Source organism: Pelophylax lessonae (genome assembly GCF_965119305.1).
Source record: "Pelophylax lessonae genome assembly, chromosome: 3".
Taxonomy (NCBI): domain Eukaryota; kingdom Metazoa; phylum Chordata; class Amphibia; order Anura; family Ranidae; genus Pelophylax; species Pelophylax lessonae.
This window is the reverse complement of record NC_138770.1, coordinates 283689362-283710809: the sequence shown is the minus strand read 5'-3', so window position 1 is coordinate 283710809 and position 21448 is coordinate 283689362. Positions and strand designations below refer to the sequence as shown.

Here is a 21448-nt window from a genome sequence, read left to right as displayed (position 1 = left end):
GTTTGAGAAGGGATTTGTGATACCGTTTCTTGGATAAGGGGTTAAGGCAGAGAAAGACTGCAGTCAGATGATCGCGTAAAGAGATGTCTTTAAATTTGTGAAAGCACTGGACAGGTACTACTCTTGATCTTAGCCAATAGATCAAGAAGTGAATAGAGAAAGATCCCCAAAACAGAATTTTCCTGTAGTAATGCCCCATACACACGTGCAGATTATCTGAAGACTTTTGTCTGCAGACTTACCTTTTCTATGTAGTGCAAGGGCCTGCCGGATTGCATACAAATTGAAAGTGTTTAGGTTTGACCTCATATTATATGGTTTTGGTAAGTCTGCAGACAAAAGTCTTCAGATAATCTGTACGTGTGTATGGGGCATAAGACTAATTCCACATCCCTCCAGCACCAGGTCTTATGTGATGAGGCATTAATCACATTTTCCAATGAATTTGTTCTAGATTGAATGGAGAGGAATTAGAACGCCTGTTAGGTTTTTATTACTGTCTGTGCCCGTTTTTGGAGATTCACCCTCTCTCTCTCTTTGTCCTGTTTACTGTTATCGCTGAGAGTGAAAGTAAAATAAAATCCCATAATTTGGGTTATCACCTGAACAGGAATAGAATGGAGATCTTCAAATAGGGGCACTAGTTCTGTTGACCCTAGGGACAACCAGGGATTTCATCACTTCGGAGGGATTTCCACTCGCTTCCTGTTTTGGCTATGAGACAAGAAGTGAAATATTCACAATGGTAGATAGATGGCAAAAAAGGACAGGGTTTATAACCCTCCCTTACTATATCCAAACAGTTTGCCTTTATTTCCGGTTCCTTCTTTTCTTTATTTCTTAAGAGGTTTCTGCTGTTACTGAAGGGGGCTGCTGGACTGTGTACTCATGGAATGCCATGGGAATGAAATGCTTACAGTATGTTAGATTGTAACTGTAGCAGGTTTTCCAGGCTTGTGGCCTGATCTGGGTCTGCCATCGTTACCGGTTACCTCTCCAGCCCATGTGAGCTGCGGCCCTGGGTGTGAGAACTGACACATGGACAACTCCGGCATTTTTGTTTTGTTGTTTTTATTGTATTTGAAGGGGATGGGAAAAGGGAATGAGTGGGATACTCCTTTCGGCTCAACTAAGTACAACTTGGGACTTTTTCCTGAAAATGTCTGTTAACGCTGTCTTGACGCCAGCCAACGCTCAATGACGCTTGAAACACACTGTAACTTGGAAGAAGTGCTGAATCCTCGACTTTATGTCCAGAAGACACAGGACTGTGAAGTATTGAACTACTGACACTGCTGCACTTCAAAGTCAATGACTACTCCCTGCCAGCCTTGCACTGGCTTGAGGTAGCTTGACGAGAATTCCTGTATGGCTACAACTCTCAACTGGCACTCTGTACAATTCAGGGCCCAAACTGCAGGCGCCCCCCTTTACACTTTTAGCTCTTTGGGGTCCACTGACTATGCACCCCCTCTGTAACTTCAGGGTCCTCAACCTAGGTACCCCCTTTACAGCTAGCTGACACTGGATCCCAGAACCTTCTCCGGAGCGGCCTCCTCTAACACTTCATGCAGACCCCCAGGGGCAATCCTCAGTACTCACAACCTGTGTAGGCTTTCCTGGGACTGGACCCCTCTCACTCTCCACTGGTCCTCGGCACACTGAATCCCCTCAGCTCAACTCAGCACTCTCTGGATTCTCAGGAGACATCCGCTTCCTCAGACAGGAGGAGAGACAGCCGTACTCTCCCTCCTGGGACTCTGCTTCCCGCCAAAGACCACGAGTCATGCGACCCCTTCAGACTTATACCCCTTCCCAGAATCCTCTGCGGCAGAATCTGCCTTCTGGGGTAGATACAAGTCTGAATGTATCTCTGATTAGGTTTCCTCCACCGCCCTATCAGAAGCCTCTAATAGAGCCAGTGGGGAGACTCCCCTCTCAGGAGACACACTTGGAAATCATGACAACCTACCTAGCAAAAGAAACCTGTCCCTGCTGTTAGGCAGATAAGGCCCACTATGCATTTACCTACCACCTACCTGTAGGGTGCTACATAACTATATATAAAGCTGGCTATACACCAATAGATTTTCGAACAATTGTTTGTATAAAGAATCTTTGTGCATTCCATGACTAGACGAATGTCATTTGAAAGTAGGTCAAAATTGAATTGGCTTCTAAAATTTGATTTTGGAATTAATGTAATTCCCAAACAAAAACTGCATACACTGTTAGAAATTCATTAGTTTGAGATTATTTTCCATCCTGCTCCTTCGATTTTTGTGGTCGAAAACAAATGTCGATTTGATCCCACTAATGATTACAAAATTGAACAAAAATTTTTAAAATTAACCACTTGCCGACTGCCTAACGCCGATCTACGTTGGCAGTCAGCCCCTCACAGGCAAAGCGACGTAGGTCTACGTCGCTAGCCTGTGAGGGTCTAGGGAGCGAGCGCGCGGTCACGCACCCCCCCGCGCGTGTGACCGGCAGACCCGATGTCCGCCGGTCACTCTGCGATCGTCGGGGGAGAGGGAGAAAGTCAGGCGGCTTGTGTAAACAAGCTGCCTGTCATTCTCCCCTGTGTATGAAGGATGATCATACAGTTCTACTATGTAGAACCGTTGATCACTGTTCATACATCTGAAGCCACAGCCAATCACAGTAGAAAGCACGCCCCTAGGGACACACATAGCCCCTCCCTTTCAAAAAAAGGTTAACCCCTTCACTGCCAGTGTATTTTTACAGTAACAGTGCATATATATAGCACTGATTACTGTAGAAATGTCACTGGTAACCCCAAAAGTGTCAAAAATGTCAGTCAAGGGTCCGATCTGTCCGCCGCAATGTCGCAGTACCGCAAAAAAAATCGCAGATCGCCGCCATTACGCGTTAAAAAAAAACAATAAAAATGACAAAAATCTTTCCCTTTGTTAGTAAACGCGATAACTTTTGAGCAAACCAATCAAAATACGCTTTTTGCGATTTTTTTTACCAAACATAGGTAGCATAAAACAAATTGGCCGAAAATGTTAAAAAATTTTGATTTTTACATTTTTTTTGAGGGAATTTCATATAAAAAAATGTGAAAAATATTGCTATTTTTGCAAAATTTACGCTATTTTTTTGTTTATAGCGTATGATCAAAAAATCGCACATGTGATCAAATACCACCAAAAGAAAGCTCTGTTTGTGGGAAAAAAAGGACGCCAAATTCGTTTAGATACAGCGTCGCACGACCTCGCATTTGTCCGTTAAAGTCACCCAGTGCCGAATCGCAAAATACCCCCTGGTCAGGAAGGGGGTAAAATCTTCCGGGGCTTAAGTGGTTAAACATTTTGAAGGAAATTCTACTAGTGTAAAGCCAGCTTAAAGTGTTAGATCACCTTTACAGAAAGAATGTAAAAGCAGCGCTTCCAGAAAGGACCAGATCAATTCTAACTGGTCAGTGCTGTCACTGACCTGCGCTGACCAATCAGAATCAATCTGGTCTGTGCCGATGTGCTATTGAAAAAGAGTGAGAAGAGCTTGGATTTCAAATCCCCTTAGACTGACTGCAGGGGTGCTGACACCTCAACAACCCCAGAGATAAATACAGTGGGGATCAGGGGCAGTGGGGAAGGTGTCCGGTGTTAGTTCACCTTTACATTTTTGCTGTAAAGATGAACTAACCCTTTAAGGGTGAACTTTTAAATTGTTTGTTTGAGTTTTTTTTTCTGTTAAAAAAAAAAAGGCTGTAAAAAAAAAAAAAAAATAGGGAAGCAAGGGAATACTGTAAAATGAAACCAACAGTAAAAACTTCATTTCCTTGAAGTCACGTGCAGTGCAGAGTCTCAAACTTCCTTCTACTTGCAGAGCACAGATCTGTCTCCAGTGTGAGAAGCTGCTGATACTGAGCCATGAATCGTCTGACAATGATTTGGGGGGTCCTTCTCCTAGCAGGTGAGTACTCATTGATTCCAAATCCTCTACTATTGGCTTTGCAGTAAGTAAGTTTGGAGTTGAACGTATACTATTTATTGACTATTGTGCAGTTGGCTTTTCAGACTCATGCATTGTGCATTGTGGTTTCTGCTTTCTTTAGAAAGTGGCTGCTGGACCCTGTACTCATTCATCGCCAAAGGAATGTAATGTTTATGTTATGTTCTAACTAAATATTAGATTGAGCTGATAAACTATTTGAGTTTTTTTTTTTTTTTCTCATCAAACATTTAAAGAAACCTGCAGACTTAGGGCCAATTCACACTATGTTTGGTGAAACGTCTTTCACCGCAGGGACACACAGTAGAACAATTGTTTCCTATGTGTCCCATTTACACTACAACGAAGCCTAGCACTGAGCTGCAGCGTGCTGCAATATAATTCAAGCTTGCTGCATTTTATCGCAGCGCACTGGCCTGTTGCGTAACACATCATTCCGCCCAACATTGCAATGAATGAAGCAGACATTGTGCTGCCTGGGTCCAAAAATGAATTGCTGCCCCCCCCCCCCCAAAAAAAAAAAAAATAACAACTACCAAAAGGCCCCCGCATCGATTATTTTATATTATGATAATTAAAACCAATTAAATTTATCAGGAAGTCAGATTTACATGCAACAGCTCCTTGCCTGTGTAGCACCCTCCTAGGTAGGTGCTAGAGAGAAAGTAAAGTTTTGAGTCCTGTCTGCTTACCAGCAGGACTGCAGGTAAATCTATATTGTTCTCTGCTTACCAGAGAGCAGGATCTGTTAGAAGGTCTGCTCATTGTGCTCAGGTGCAACTTGTTCTGTCTGCAGAGTGGTTCACACTGGTCCAATAAGGAGGCGTATTGGACAGTGGGAGGAAACCTGAGAAATGAGTGCACAGGCGTTTGATACAGCCCTGGTGATTTGGCAGAGGAAAAGAGCATTGGTGCATGCTGGGATACTGTATAAAAGCCAGAAACACATGTGCTTGGGGTCTTTTGGCTGGATATCGGAGTCCCAGAGGGAGGGGGCAGCTGCCTCCTCCTCTGTAGAGGTGTCATGTGGCCTCAGGTAGACGACCTGAGGGCATTGAGAATGCTAGTGAGGAACTGAACCCTGAGGTCTGGTGAAGCTGACTGAAAGGGGAGACACTGGAGGATCTGATTCTGCAGTACAGTGAGTACAGATCTATGTCAAGGGGCCTGACCTGAGGGGGGCCACCCCTGCAGCTAGAAGATTCAGTGGACCGGTGTCAGTAAAGGGGATGCTAGTGAGTGTCCCAAAGATAATGTAGATTCACCAAGTCCATTGCTGAAGAGAAGGAGACTTAACCCTTTCCATACATGTGGCAGTATAGATTAAGCAGTACAGCTGCTTCCACAAGCAACCTGGTGAGGCCAAGTGAGAGTTGTTCTTGTCCATTGTGCATAGTTACAGTTGGAGTATCCCACTATTCTCTTCTACGATCCAAGTTCCAATATAAACACTAAAAAACTAATACCCCTGGACTGTTTATTGTGTGATGAGCCATTGAGAGTAAGGAGGGATGTGTGAACTGTTCCCTAAGTGACTGTTTGCTGGTGACCAGAGGAGGCCCAACAAGTCATCATACAGCAAGCCCTACGAGGAGAGTGTTACATCTATATTCAAAATCATATGACATACCATTATGTTTAAATCCAAACCACAAACGCAAGTATTATTTTGTTTGTCTGAATGTCTGACGTCATTGCACATACCACAGTCACCTGAGGGACGTTCCCTGGAGGAGACGCTCCGCCTCCTCATACTCATCAGTTTGCACTACAGGTGGCAGTATGAGATGGGGAAATGCCGTCCCTAACATCCTGCAAACTGATGACACACAAAACCGCTGGAAAAAAAATCTGGGGCGTCAATTTGCTGCCCTTCGCAAAGTTCTGCCTGGGTCCAATGGACCCAGTGGGACCCATGGTAGGGCCAGCCCTGGAATGAAGTAAAAGTTTTGTATACTTCAAATAAGGCTGGTATAAAGAAAAAAAAAAAGGGGGACGGTGCAGTGCACTGAATCATGGACAACACTGCCTCCTAGCCAGCCAGCAGGCCTTGGACAAAGGATGGGCGAGTGGGGCGGCAATGGTTTACTATAGGAATGGGGCGCCATCCTTCTATTACAAGGCTGTCAGAAGTAGGGACAGCAACAGTGATTTTGACAAGTGAGAGACTGCTCGGTGTAGAATCCCCTAAGCTTGCACATCATGGACAGTAGGGGGGGGGGGGGTGCAGTTTGGTATTTTTGCCCTGGGCGCTAGATGACCTTTTCCTATCATTGCCAACCAGCAAAGAAGAGTGACCAGAGCCTTGAATCGCTCCGCGCTCTGCAATATATGTGTGAATTCGCCCTGAATATGGAATGATGTAAAATGAAACTAACGGTAAAATTTGCTTCCTTGTAACAACAGTAGATCAACACAATCCTGTAACTTGCCCATTCAGGGCAAAGTACCTATTCTACTTAAAGCGGAGTTCCAGCCATTTACTCACCTGTCCGACGGTCCAGCGATGCAGCCGCCGGAAGCCTCGATCCTCTCCCTCGGCGCCGGCATCACAGCTGTGGGCACCCGGCTGTTACAGTTTGCGGCTTCACAGCCGGGTACCCACTGCGCATGCGCGAGTTGCGCTGCGCGCCGTGATTGGCCGGCAATCTTCTGGGACCTCTGACGTGTCCCAGAAGATTGCAGGGAGGGAGGGGGAGAGGAGAACTTCCGCTCAGGGCGCCGCGGCGCTCCGAGCGGAAGTGGGAGCGGGTACCTGTCAAAACTAGGTACCCGCTCCCCCCCCCAAAAAAATGACATGCCAAATGTGGCATGTCGGGGGGTCAGGACTCCCTAAAGCGGAAGTTCCACTTTTGGGTGGAACTCCGCTTTAAGATGATAAAAGGAAGGGAGTACATACCTGTACCTTCCACTCGTTCCCTTGTTCATCCCCCTCCCTTAGTGGGGAAAAAGCCATGATTTCCTGAAAGAGAGAAGGAAGTGACTCTGCCTATCCATTGGCCCAATAGCTGTCATGTGGTGAATGGGGATTCTTAGCTCTTTGTAAGTTCTCATCTAGTTTTGGGTTGAAACTTAAGCTGGCCACACACAGAACATATTTTAGCTGGTTGATGAACCAGCCAAAATTTACTGTGAGAGTGGCAATGTAATCCTCTTTCCGCCCAACAGGCAGAAAATTGTCAGCTGAACAGCGATTGTGTCCAATCAGATGCAGCCTCTGTTCAGGTATTTTAACAGCTGGCGGGGCTGGCTTTCAAAATATAATAGCCACGACAAGAGATTAATCTATCTGTGCTATTTAGTGTAGATGGAGATATTGGTTAGATAGTTTTCCGCTCAGCCTGCAGGGGCAGTGGGGCAGCACATGGAAGGTAACCAAGTGCTCCAAAGCCTTTCTAATTTAAAGGAACCTGTTGCAGAAATGCATGGGTTCCCTTTAAGCTACTGATGTATTTTTTTTCTGCAGATAAATTAGATAATGAATTTGTATATACTGCTATCTGTGTAACCTGAAATTAGACTTTTAAATGACACTTTTAAACATTAGAAGTTTGGACAGACTAGGAAGAGCAGGTTCACACTGGGGCAACTTCAAAGCCGCCCGACTCTGAAGCCGACCCCTGCAGCGCAACTTCAGCATGGCTTGCAAATTACTTCTTTAATAGATGTCAATGCAAGCCGCTCCGTTGTCGCCCTCAAATAGTGCAGGAACCTTTTTCTAAGTCGGAGCGACTTGAGTCGCTCGGATTAGAACAGTTCCATTGCACTGAATGGAGCGCGACTTGTCAGGCGACTAAGTCGCCTGACAAGTCACTCCAGTGTGAACCCGCTCAAAAGGAAAACACATGTGGCATGCCACAGCGAAAGACAGGTTCGGCTACATTGTTCTAAATATGGGGTGTGGCTTAAAGGAACATGGTCTGAGACATTTTGCAGTACACAATGCCCACATATTACACCCTCCTTGTCCCAAAAATATTGCATTATAAGCAAGGTTCCCAGACACACATAAACTTAAAGTATCTACTTTAACCACTTCAGCTCCAGAAGGTTTTACCCCTTGCTGACCAGGCCATTTTTTGCAATTCGTCACTGCGTTATTTTAACTGACAATTGCGCGGTTATAGGACACTGTACCCAGATAAAATTGATGTTCTTTTTTTTCCCCACAAATGGTGCTTTCTTTTGGTGGTATTCGATCACCTCTGCGGTTTTTATTTTTTGCGCTATAAACCAAAAAAGACTTTCAATTATGAAAAAAAAACAATATTTTTTACTTTCTGCTATAAAACATATCCAATAAAAAAACATAAAAAATCTAATTTCTTCATAAATTTAGGCCAATAGGTATTCTGCTATATTTTTTTGGTAAAAACAAAAATCCCAATAAGCGTATATTGATTGGTTTGCGTAAAAGTTATAGCGTCTACAAACTACGGTATGGATTTAGGGACTTTTTATTTTTTTTATAATTTTACTAGTAATGGTGACATACAGCAATTTTTAGCAAGCCTTGTGACACCAATACAGTGATCAGCGCTAAAAAAAATGTGATCTCACTGTATAAATGACACTGAGTGAGTTGACTGAGTGAGCTGTAAAGTCTCAGGGTTTTTAACCTTAATGCATTATATGCATTAAGGTAAAAAACCTTTGGTGCTGCAGCTGTCCCCCAGACCCCCCTGAACCCAATCATTCCAGCGACGAGCAGGAGCCTAGCTGCTCCAGCCATTGTCTCGGGTCCCTTATTGCCTTGGTCCTCAACCCTGGTCCTCAGGACCCACTTAACAGGCCAGGTTTGCAAGATAACTGAAATACATCCCAGGTGATATAATTTGCTGCTCAGTGATTGCAGTACTCTAGTCTGCATCTCCCCAAGGTAATACCTAAAATCTGGCCTGTTAGTGGGCCCTGAGGACCGGAGTTGAGGACCACTGCCTTATTGGATAGATTGATAGCAGCAGTAGGAATTGGCTCCTGCTGCTGTCAATCAAATCCAGTGGCACGGAAGTGGGAAGCGGGGCCGAGTCCTGCTGTCTGTGTCAATTGACACAGCAGCGGGACTCGTGAGCGCGCCCGCATGGGTGCCCCCATGGAAAGTGGCTCTCCGTGGGGGCACCTGCTGATGAGGAGGAGCCAGTGCCATCTTAAGAGCATTAAAGGGCCCCGGGCAATGCAGTGCACTGGGGCCCTGCCTGCACAATCACCCACAAGAAAAAAATGCAAATTATGGATAAGGCGATATTTTTTTGTACAGCAGTGCCAGGGTAATGATAGCTTTCAAGTTTGGCGGCTGGGTCCGGTGAACACACACACGGACGGGAGTCAGACTCGACTGTCCTGTGTGGGCCTGTTCCCGTAGAGGCAGACAGGCATTCCTGCAGTTGTGGGCTCCTCCTCCACGGCCCAAGTGACCTGACTACAGCGCAGGGCTGACAGGCGCTTGCCACCTGCTAAGTTTGGCTGCACACGGGAATTGGGACTAATGCTTGACTGGGGCTGGGTTGCTGAGCAGGTGGGCCCCCCCGGGCAAATACCCAGGCCACTGCCCAGCATGCCTATTCGGTAAGATGGCCCTGGGAGGAGCCAGGCACCCTAGAAGAGGAGGATCGGGCCTGCTCTGTGCAAAACCCTTGCATAGAGTAGGTAAGTATAACATGTTTGTTATTTTGCACAAAAAAAAACGAACCTTTACAATGACTTTAAATGTGTTCCCTATAAGTGCTTTCTAAATGTAGGGGTTGTGCTTTGACTAAAAAGGAAAACAGAGATCCGTGTTTCTGCTTAGCAGAAACACAAGATCTCAATTTTCCTCTCTAGCGGAATGGCGGTCTGTCTTGTTTACATAGGTAGGCAGACTGCCGTTCTGCCTCTCCCGGAACCAAAGGACCTGCTGATCCACAGGCCAAAGAGGAAAATCACGTACAGGTATGTGATTTTGCGCTTAAGGGCCACCCTGCCACAGTATATGTACATGGGGCGGTCCATAAGTGGTTAAAAAACAAAACAAAATATGGTCAAAAAATAGGCATAAACACTTTGGTCAGGAGCAGAGGCGTAACTAGAACCTTCAGGGCCCCGATGCAAGAAACCATGAAGGGCCCCCCCAGATCCCTGGCCGGGGCCCTTCCCTTCAAGCCCAGGGCTCTTCCCACTAATCCTGGGGCTCTTTACTCTCGCTGCATGGCCTTTTATTACGGTCCCGCAGCAGGATCCTTTCACAAGTTCTGCAGTGGGCTCCCTTCCTGCAATCTTGGGGCCTCCCCACAGTGGTGCAATGCCAGGGCCCGGTCGCAAGTGTGACTTTTGCAATCCTGGAAGTTCACCCACTGGTTTGCTACTGGGCCCCCTGGAGCATGGGGCCCGGTAGCAATCGCAACCCCTGCAACCCCTGTAGTTACGCCCCTGGTCAGGAGTATGTAATGTACAACACAATGTTCACAGTGCAACAATTTCCAGTGTGTGTCATAGTGTTCTTATATTGTTGATCAGCAAGAAGAAAAATGCCCGGCATCTGTGGTCAGTGGGAGGAGAAAATGGCTGGTGTCAGTGGTCATAAGGAGATAAAAATGCCCGGCATAGATGATAACAGGGAGAAAAAATGTCTGGCATCAGTGGTCAGGGGGAATAAACACTGGCCAGTGATGGTGATTAGGGGAAAGAAAAAATGTCCAGCACTGGTGATGGGGAGGAGGCGAAATGCTTTGCATCAGTATTCTGCAAGAGTAAAAAATGACAAGGAATTGGTGGTCAGTGGGAAGCAAAATGCCAGATGGTCAAGGGAAGTTAAACAAAATGCCTGGCACTGATGGTCAGAGGGAGAAAAAACATATATAGGATTTATGGTCATAGGGTGGAAAAATTGGTGGTCAGCAAGAGGAAGAAATGCCCCACGTTGGTGGTCAGTGGGATGAAAGACAATGCCTGGAATCAGTGGTCAGCAGAAGGAAAAATACCCCAGTGGGGGGAAAAGGCGGTCATCGGTCCTCAGTAGGGGTAAAAGTAGCCATTGAGGCTCACTGAGGGGAGAAGAGGGGCAATGGATTTTGATATTATTATTATTACTATTATTATAAATAATACATATTATTCTGGAGTCTGAAGATTTTTTCATAAACAATAAAGCATGTGCTTATTTAATGTTGCCTTTATGCACTGCTAAAAAAAAAATAAAGTAACACTTTGAAAACACATCAGATTTCAATGGGGAAAAATATCATGCTGAATATCTATACTGATATGGACTGGGTAATGTGTTTAAAAGGATGCCACAAAATGATCAACCTACAGAGGGCTGAATTCAAAGACACCCCGAAAATCAAAGTGAAAAAATTATGCATCAGGCTAGTCCATTTTGCAGCAATTTAAATTGGTACTCAGTAGTTTGTATTGTCCCCACGTGCTTGTATGCATGTCTGGCAATGTCAGGCCATGCTCCTAATGAGAGAAACCTAGGACCCACTACACCAGCGTAGGGCCTGACAATGGGTCCAAGGATTTCATCCTGATACCTAATGGCAGTCAGGGTACCATTGTCTAGCCTGTAGAGGTCTGTGTGTCCCTCCATGGATTTGCCTTACCAGACCATCACTGACCCACCCCCAAACCAGTCATGCTGAACAATGTTACAGGCAGAATAACGTTCTCCACAGCTTCTCCAGACCTTTTCACATCTGTCACATGTACTCAGGGTAAACCTCCTCTCATCTGTGAAAAGCACAGGGCGCCATTGGTGCCTGCCAATTCTGGTGTTCAATGGCAAATGCCAATCGAGCTCCATGGTGCCCGGCAATAAGCACAGGGCTCACTAGAGAATGTCGGGCCCTCAGGCCACCCTCATGAAGTCTGGTTTCTGATTGTTTGGTCAGAGACATTCACAACAGTGACCTGCTGGAAGTCATTTTGTAGGGCTCTGGCAGTGCTCATCCTGTACCTCCTTGCACAAAGGAGCAGATACCGGTCCTGCTGATGGGTTAAGGACCTTCTATGGCCCTGTCCAGCTCCCCTAGAGTAGTTGCTTCTCTCCTGGAATCTCCTCCATGCTCTTGAGACTGTACTGGGAGACACAGCAAACCTTCTGGCAATGGCACATATTGATGTGCCATCCAGGAAGAGTTGGACTGCCTGTGCTACTTCTATAGGGTCCAGGTATTTTTTTTTTCCACCAGTAGTAACACTGTCACACTGACCCTAGCCAAATGCAAAACTAGTGAAAAAGAGACATAAGAGATGAGTAGGGGAAAAAATCTTAGTGGCCTTCATCTGTAAAACCATTCCTGTTTTGGGGGTTTTCTCATTGTTGCCCATCTAGTGCACCTGTTGTTTATTTCATAAACACCAAAGCATCTGAAACTGATTAACAACCCCCTCTGCTCGTTTGGCTGTACATCTCCTAAGAATCACACGAGTGCAGTCTGTTCTGCACTGCTGTGACCCATTTTTAGCAGAGAGCGGGCTGAAGACTGCTCTTTGCTGATGTCACAGAAGTCAGTCCAGGCACCGCGTCATCACGATCACGGAGTCGGGATCCGCCAGTTGCCTGGACCGACACCTGGCTCAGCCTCTCAGCGAGCCGCTGAGAGCCTGAGCCAGCCACTCCCCGCCCCTCCACAGCTCAGCACTCCAACGAGCGAGGAGGGGGCAGTGCAGAGAGCTGTGACTAACAGTCAGCAGCTTTCAGCTGGGGGAGCTGTCAAAACCGAGCGATTGGCGGCAGAGGCGTAACTAGAACCTTCAGGGCCCCGATGCAAGAAACCATGAAGGGCCCCCCCAGATCCCTGGCCGGGGCCCTTCCCTTCAAGCCCAGGGCTCTTCCCACTAATCCTGGGGCTCTTTACTCTCGTTGCATGGCCTTTTATTACGGTCCCGCAGCAGGATCCTTTCACAAGTTCTGCAGTGGGCTCCCTTCCTGCAATCTTGGGGCCTCCCCACAGTGGTGCAATGCCAGGGCCCGGTCGCAAGTGTGACTTTTGCAATCCTGGAAGTTCACCCACTGGTTTGCTACTGGGCCCCCTGGAGCATGGGGCCCGGTAGCAATCGCAACCCCTGCAACCCCTGTAGTTACGCCCCTGATTGGCGGTGTTCGATTGCTCAGTTCTTAGTGTAGAGGCGCCGAGGGACAGATGCAGCATCGGGCCGATGCTGCATCCTCCTAGGTAAGTATAAATGGGGGCTGGGGGGAAATTCCATCCATCTCTTTTAACTGACCAGATCAATATTCCAGAAATTTAACTGACTTGATGCTATACTCCGATCAAAAAGAGTTCCTTTAATTTTTAGAGAAGTGTATTTACAATGCTGTAAATTACATAGGTTGGCTGTATCACATGTCTTTGGAACTGACCTTCAAACTAGATAATTGTTATTGCTCTGGTCATATGATCAGTAGAGTACTATTCTGTGTGTCATCATCTTGTAAACCATTATCTTTGTGTAGCCTATTTTATACTGCACTCTTGATATAAGTGACATTATATCAGCCACATGTGACAGGGGAACTTATTAGACTATATTTCCTCATATGGACTCTTCCTTATTTTGCTTTCTTTCTTCACTTTTAATGGAAGTAGAAGCAGGACTCAGCATGTTCTCTTTTGCATTATGAGACACAATTACATCCAAAAGTTTTACAGAAAAAATCAAGGCACTGGTAATTCCCTCAAATAGGCCAAAGATTACTAAAAAGTATTACATTATTTTTTAAAAACTGGGGGGTTAATGTACACAGCTTTCATACACAATATTTTTTTTTCACTGTATTAACACTTTTTTTATTTTTGTCTACATATCCAGACCCTTGTTGCCACCAACTTTCAGACATTCTACCAATGGGGTTTCTGGGGAAAAAAAAAAAACAAGAATTTTGCCAAGATATTTCAGGCAACAATTCTAGGAACAGAAAGAAATTTTCAGAAAGAAAATGTGTGCTTGCCTGTAATCAGACATTCAGACAGATATTGCTAAACCTTGTCTGTTAAAATTTTGTCCAGTTTGCTAAAAAAAAAAGTGGTAATAGAGGATCCCAATAGATCAAAGCTGTTAATATTTTGATGCATTTAAAACTCTCTTAATAACTATATACAGTATAAGGTGCTGCAGATTGAACTTTCTTTGTTCTTTATATACTGGAGATTTTTTGATCTCTGTTGTCTGCTTCGTACCTGAAGGATTGTGTTACATACTGGGTGTGTGTTGTCCTGACCAGTCTGTACATCTCTATATATACACTATATATACTGTGTGTGTATATATATATATATACACACACACAGTATATATAGTGTGTGTATATATATATATATTTTTTTTCTTTTTATATAGATCATAGCTCCCACCTGTCCCTGATTTCGAGGGATTGTCCCTGATTTGGAACAAAGTCCCGCTGTTCCTCTTTCCTCCTGGTTTGTCCCTCATTTTTGTCTGATCTATATAGTTATAAATAAAATGCACTTTTTATCTTTCAAAACGTGTTTCCAAGTGCTAAACCCTTTCATCCAATATCTAAATTGCTGCATTTGTAAATTTCAAAAGCCAGAATAAGGGAATACTAGTGGTAAAAAAAAAAAAAAAAAAACACTTGTGGGTTTAACCAAACATTTTTGTGTGTGTAATTCTCCTTTAAGAGGGTGTGGCAGGGGGTGTGTCCCATGCCTACATACTTTTGGTAATAGGTGTCCCTGGTTCCCATCTCAGAAAGTTGAGAGGTAGGATAGATATAGATGTATTGAAATATATATATACAGTGTATTTTTTTCCAATTGTAAATATTTTTATTTTTTGTAATTTTTGTAAATATTTTATTCTATCTTTTCAATGTGACAACACTGAAGAAACAACACTTTGCTACAATGTAAAGTAGTGGGTGCACAGCTTTGTATAACAGTGTAAATTTGCTGTCCCCTCAAAATAACTCAACACACAGCCATTAATGTCTAAACTGCTGGCAACAAAAGTGAGTACACCCCTAAGTGAAAATGTCCAAATTGGGCTCAAAGTGTCAATATTTTATGTGCCCACCATTATTTTTCCAGCACTGCCTTAACCCTCCTGGGCATTGAGTTCACCAGAGCTTTACAGGTTGCTACTGGAGTCCTCTTCCACTCCTCCATGACAACATCACGAAGCTGGCGGATGTTCGAGACCTTGCGCTCCTCCACCTTCCGTTTGAGGATGCCCCACAGATGCTTAATAGGGTTTAGGTCTGGAGACATGCTTGGCCAATTCATCACCTTTACCCTCAGCTTCTTTAGCAAGGCAGTGGTCATCTGGGAGATGTGTTTAAGGGTCATTATCATGTTGGAATACTGCCCTGCGACCCAGTCTCCGAAGGGAGGGGATCATGCTCTGCGTCAGTATGTCACAGTACATGTTGACATTCATGGTTCCCTCCATGAACTATAGCTCCCCAGTTTCGGCAGTACTCATGCAGCCCCAGACCATGACACTCCACAACCATGCTTGACTGTAGGCAAGACACACTTGTCTTTGTACTCCTCACCTGGTTGCCGCCACGCATGCTTGACGCCATCTGAACCTGAAGTTTATCTTGGCTCATCAGACCACAGGACATGGTTCCAGTATTCCATGTCCTTAGTCTGCTTGTCTTCAGCAAACTGTTTGTGGGCTTTTTTGTGCATCATCTTTAGAAGAGGCTTCCTTCTGGGATGACAGCCATGCAGATCAGTTTGATGCAGTGTGCAGTGTATGGCCTGAACACTGACAGGCTGACCCCTCCCCCCCCCCTTCAACCTCTGCAGCAATGCTGGCAGCACTCATACGTCTATTTCCCAAAGACAACCTCTGAAATGACACTGAGCATGTGCACTCAACTTCTTTGATCGACCATGGCGAGGTCTGTTCAGAGTGTAACCTGTCTTGTTAAACTGCTATATGGTCTTTGTCACTGTGCTGCAGCTCAGTTTCAGGTTCTTGGCAATCTTCTTATAGCCTAGGCCATCTTTATGTAGAGCAACAATTATTTTTTTTCATATCCTTAGAGAGCAGTTTTGACATTAAAGGCTGTGTGTTGAGTTATTTTGAGGGGACAGCAAATTTTCACTGTTATACAAGCTGTACACTCATTACTTTACATTGTAGGAAAGTGTCATTTCTTTAGTGTTGTCATATGAAAAGATATAATAAAATATTTACAAAAATGTGAGGGGTGTACTCACTTTTGTGAGATACTGTATATCTATAATTATATAGATAAATATATAGTAGGGACTCCCATCAAGTGTAGAGCTTTAAGAACACCACCACTCACTTTTTCGCAGTTTAAGGGCTTGTCTTGCCCATTTTTATTTAAAAGAAAGTTCAACAAACACATATGAGTTTCCCCCACAGGGGTATTCAGCATTTCAATCCTAATTCCGAATAAATTAAATTTAGCCCTTCTGGCTTGTAAACGCAGCACTCCTGCTCTGGCCTTACCCTTTAGGCCTTGGTCTGTCTCCCACAGACTGGACGCTTAGCTACTCGGTGCATACAGCAAACAGCCTCGTGCTGCACTGGCTAGCACCTCTCTGCTAGGTGGAACCTCCTGACTCCTGGGCCAGACCTCCTGTCTGTCAGGTGGAGCCTAGAAACATAGTCTGGTCATTACTTAAAGCCCAGAACACAGCTGACCAATTAGTGTACTGGCTATCAACTAGACCTTGAACCTGGCAGGGTACTGCCCTTCTACAAAAAAAAAAAAAATATATATATATAGAGAGAGAGATAGATATGCAGTATATTGACAGTGCAAAGCCCTGCCACTATGTAAAAATAGGTAAAAATAACACAGGGTTCTCACAAATGTAGACTGAGGGGCTCCAGAGTGTCCATGTTGAGCAGGGAAATTTGGTTTCACATTGGATTGTGGAGTTCAGAGGTGTCCAGAGTCTTTTGGGAGGGACAAAGCCTTTGATCCTGTGTCTGGCTATTGCTGAAGACCAGTAGGGTGTATGTGCAGAAGAGCAGCAAGGTGTGTAATCCTAGGTCTGAGCATAGTTCAGGGCTAGGTCTAGGAGACCGGTGTACTCCACTAGGGAGAAGGGAGGAGCCCTATCTAGGTCAGGGAGATTTCCCAGTGCAGCAGCAAGCTGTGAGTGATATGCAAAAAGATGCATGAGAGAGGTGCATGGATTGCATTTCAGAACAGTAGGTATTGTGACTGTTTTTTTGTAAATTACTTTTTAATGGAGTTTTACAACAAAAAGAATAAACCGCGGTAGCAGAAACAAAAAAAAAAAACGTACAATAAAAAAATAAAAGTAAAAAACACAAGACTAAACAAAAAAACATTTGCTCTGTCAAACATACTCACTTCAAGAACCTCCAGCAGGAGGCAAGCATAAGTCAAGTCCAGTGGGTCTATGTCCTCCTCCAGGCATATGTGGTAAAACCAGTGGCGTAGCGTGGGTTGTCAGCACCCGGGGCAAGGCAAGTCATTTGCGCCCCCTACACAAACCTACTAGACCACTATACAGACCTACACCCCCCCATACACTGACACCTACACTGACCCCCCTTCACTTAACCCCACTACACTGACACATACACTGACCCCCCCATACACTGACTCCCCCTTACATTTCTATACACCGACCCCCCCATACACTAACACCCCCTACACTGACACCTATACAGACCCCCCTACACACTGACCCCTACACTAACACCTATACTGACACCCCCTACACTGACCCCCCCCCATACACTGACAGCTACACTGACACCTATACTGACCCCCTTACATTCCCACATACACTGACCCCCAATACACTGACCCCTACACTGACTCCCCCCTACATTTTCACATACACTGACCCCCTACACTGACCCCTACACTAATAGCTATACTGACCCCCCCCTACACTGACCGCCACATACACTGACACCTATACTGACCCCTGTACATTTCCACATACACTGACCCCCCCTACACTTTGCCCCCCCATACACTGACACCTACACTGACACCTTTGCTGACCCCCTACACTGACACACCCTCCTCTACACTGACCCCCCCATACACTGACACCTACACTGACCCCCCCGTACACTGACAGCTACACTGACACCTATACTGACCCCCTTACATTCCCACATACACTGACCCCTACACTGACTCCCCCCTACATTTCCACATACACTGACCCCCACTACACTGACCCCTACACTAATAGCTATACTGACCCCCCCATACACTGACACCTATACTGACCCACCTATACTGACATTCCCCATACACTGACACCTATACTGACCCCCCTACACTGACCGCCACATACACTGACACCCCTACATTTCCACATACACTGACCCCCCTACACTGATCCCCCCCCCCATACACTGACACCTACACTGACACCTATGCTGACCCCCCTACACTGACACACCCTCCTCTACACTGACCCCCCCCATACACTGACACCTACACTGACCCCCCCCGTACACTGACAGCTACACTGACACCTATACTGACCCCCTTACATTCCCACATACACTGACCCCCCCATACACTGACCCCTACACTGACCCACCCCCCCCCCTCCCGCCCTCCCTCCCTCCCATGTCCACTTCCCCTACACTGACACCTATGCTGACCCCCCTACTACACTGACACCCCCCCCCCCCACTTCCCTGGGCCCTGGGGGCAGGCAAGACATCACTTACCTTGTTCTGTGCCAATACACTGGCGACTCGACAGTCACAGTCCAGTCAGTCCTGACTCCTGTCCTGTGTACACAGCCAGCCCACTGAGCCCAGTACAACTCCAGTCCAGTCACAGTCCAGTCAGTCCTGACTCCTGTCCTGTGTCACTCGTGACTCCTACCTTTTTTTTACAGGTGCACCCGATCACAACAGCAGCATGTCTTCTTCTCCAGGTCCTCCGGCTCCTAGGTTTTCCTCCTGCGTCTGTCACCACTGGCTCTCTCCTCTCTGGCCTGTCACCTGCCGCCGCTGCCAGCTTCTTCTTGCTGCTGCTGCCTGGGCTGGGCTGGTGTGGCTCCCGCGCTCAACGCTGCGCTGGGCGGCCGCTGCAGTGCATTGTCCCTCCCCCAGATAGTCCCTCGCTCTCCGCACGCCTGGCACCACCCCCCCCCCTCCACAGTGGGCGGCGACCCGGCGGCTCGGATTCGCACAGCGCCGCCGCCACAGCCAGCACTGCAGTGAGAGAGAATTTGTGAGCCAGGCAGGGCAGAGCTGCGAGTGCGCCCCCCCCGGATGTTGCGCCCGGTGCGGCCGGCCCCCCCTGCACCCCCCACGCTACGCCACTGGGTAAAACATCCCTTAAAATTGCTCAGATATCCCAACCCCCCCCCCCATCCCGGTGACTAAACTCCAGAAATACCCTGATCTGAACATAACATTAGAATAGGATAATCGAACACCATCCTCCACCTCAGAAATGCAATTCATACAGTTATTTAGACAGTACCAGGGAGTGAAAATACATAGAAAATAATTTAGAGACTGTGTCTGTAGATGAAGTCCAGCCACCCCATACCTTTTCAAATTTGGTCAAAATACTGTACCTCTACTCAAATAGCTTTAAAAAAGGGACTGCTTTATTAACCAGTGATTCCATGATGCCAATGTTGGGGCAGAGGACTTCCTACAGGACAAAATTATCAGTTTTTTGGCATAAAACAGTAAAAGTGTGAGAAGAGTGCGTATAGCTCTAGTGGTAGCCAGAGGTTCAACCAGGCTTAGGAAACAGACATCAACCGAGAGGGGATTTGAGATGGAAGTTACTGACTGAATGCATGCAGCTATTTCCTGCTGAAAAGTTTTAATGTTAAGGCACTCCCAAAAAATATGTAAGGAATTTTCGAGAGACGTGGAGCATCTCCAGCATAAAGAGGATTGGTCCCTGTATATCCTAACTAGCCAAGCGGGGGTAATGTAAACTCTATGCAAAAACTTCTAGTGAATCAAGCGGTCTCTAGTGGAAACTAGGCACTTACTGTAAATGGAGCTTCCCAAACATCATCCCAGTCGTCACGATCTTCACGATCCAAACCAGGGGCTGCAGCCTCCCAAGCCAATCTGCAGGGCTCTAGCAATTGAACTCTCTCTGGGAATAGGTCTATATATATATACAGTGTATATATATATATATATATATATATATATATATATATATATATATATATATACAGTATAAATTAGGAGGGTTACATCCAAATTGGGACAAGAAGGCATGTCATAATTGAATATATCTGAAAAAGTGTGTATTAGGCAATTCGTAGCACTCTTTAGGATCATCAAAGGCCATTAGAGAACTGTTAGATACTAGATGTTGTAACATCTTATTGCCATATTTGGTCCAAACTACCAGATCAGGATAATCATAAAAATTAGATAAGTTTGGATTTCTCTACAGCGGAACATGGGGAGACAGCTGACCAGGACTAGACGGTGTAGACCCATGCATTACATACCATGGCTTTATAACGCATGGAGGAGGTAAGGGGATTTCAAACCTCTGTAAACTGAATGGGAAAGAGCCTCATATGATTCCACACAGGCCACCTCCAGGGATATTGAGGCGTCATCATAGGGAGTTGTCAGCCAGCAGTGAGCAAAAGTCAACTGTACAGCAAGAATATATTTATAAAAATTAGGAACTGGCAAGCCCTCCTTCCCCCCACGGTTATTGTAGTATGGCTAATTTAAGGTCAGGGGTCCCCCTGTGCCATAAAAAAGGAAGAAAGCAAATCGTCAATTGATTTAAAGATCGATTTGGGGATCCACACAGGGGAGTTTCTAAGGACTATTCAAAATAAGGGCAAGATTTTTACCTTTAGACCAGAGACTACCAAGAACATGTCCAAAAGTAAAAGTGCCGCCTGCAGAGAAGGTCCAGTGTCACGTAAGAAAAGGACCAGGTCATCCGCATAGAGGGCTGTCATTTCAGTCAGACTACCTACAATGATCCCATGTAGATGGGAGAGATGACCAGAGGCTCCATCACAAGCACAAATAGCCCCAGTGAAAGGGGGCACCCCTGTCTGGTGCCTCTGGACATTGGAAATACGCCAGACACTTTACCATTTAGTCAGAGTGCAGCCACTGGATGCTCATATAATAAAGAGATCCACTTAAGGAATGTAGGGCCAAACCACATATGTTGCAATGCAAGACTCATATAGGTCTAGTCTATGGAGTCAAATGCCTTTTCCAGGTCAAAAAACACCAGGGCCCCCCCTGACCTCAGGAGCCAGCTGAGTGTGCACATAAACCCTACAGATGTTAATGCCTGTGACTTTTTTTTAGGCATAAAATGGGTCTGGTCTGAGGAGATCAAGTGATGTAGCAACATTGTCAGCCTATTGGAGATCATTTTGCTGAGTATCTTAAGGTCCACGTTGAGTAAAGCTATGGGGTGGCAGAAGGAATAATAAAGGGGGCCTTTACCAGGTTTAAACAATAACACCACGTGAGCTTCATAAAAGGATGCCGGCAGGTCCCAGTT

The 21448-nt window shown here is 45.8% G+C and overlaps 1 protein-coding gene across 2 annotated transcripts in view; it reads left to right on the top strand.

The window, feature by feature from the left end:
• Positions 1-3830: 3830 nt before the first annotated feature.
• Positions 3831-21448, top strand: part of LAMP3 (lysosomal associated membrane protein 3) — a 66563-nt gene continuing 48945 nt past the window's right edge. For both annotated transcript variants that reach the window (XM_082251888.1, XM_082251887.1), the window contains exon 1: positions 3831-3942. In XM_082251888.1, coding sequence (XP_082108014.1) covers positions 3900-3942 — 43 coding nt within the window. In that variant the 5' untranslated portion in view covers positions 3831-3899. The remainder of the gene's footprint in view (positions 3943-21448) is intronic.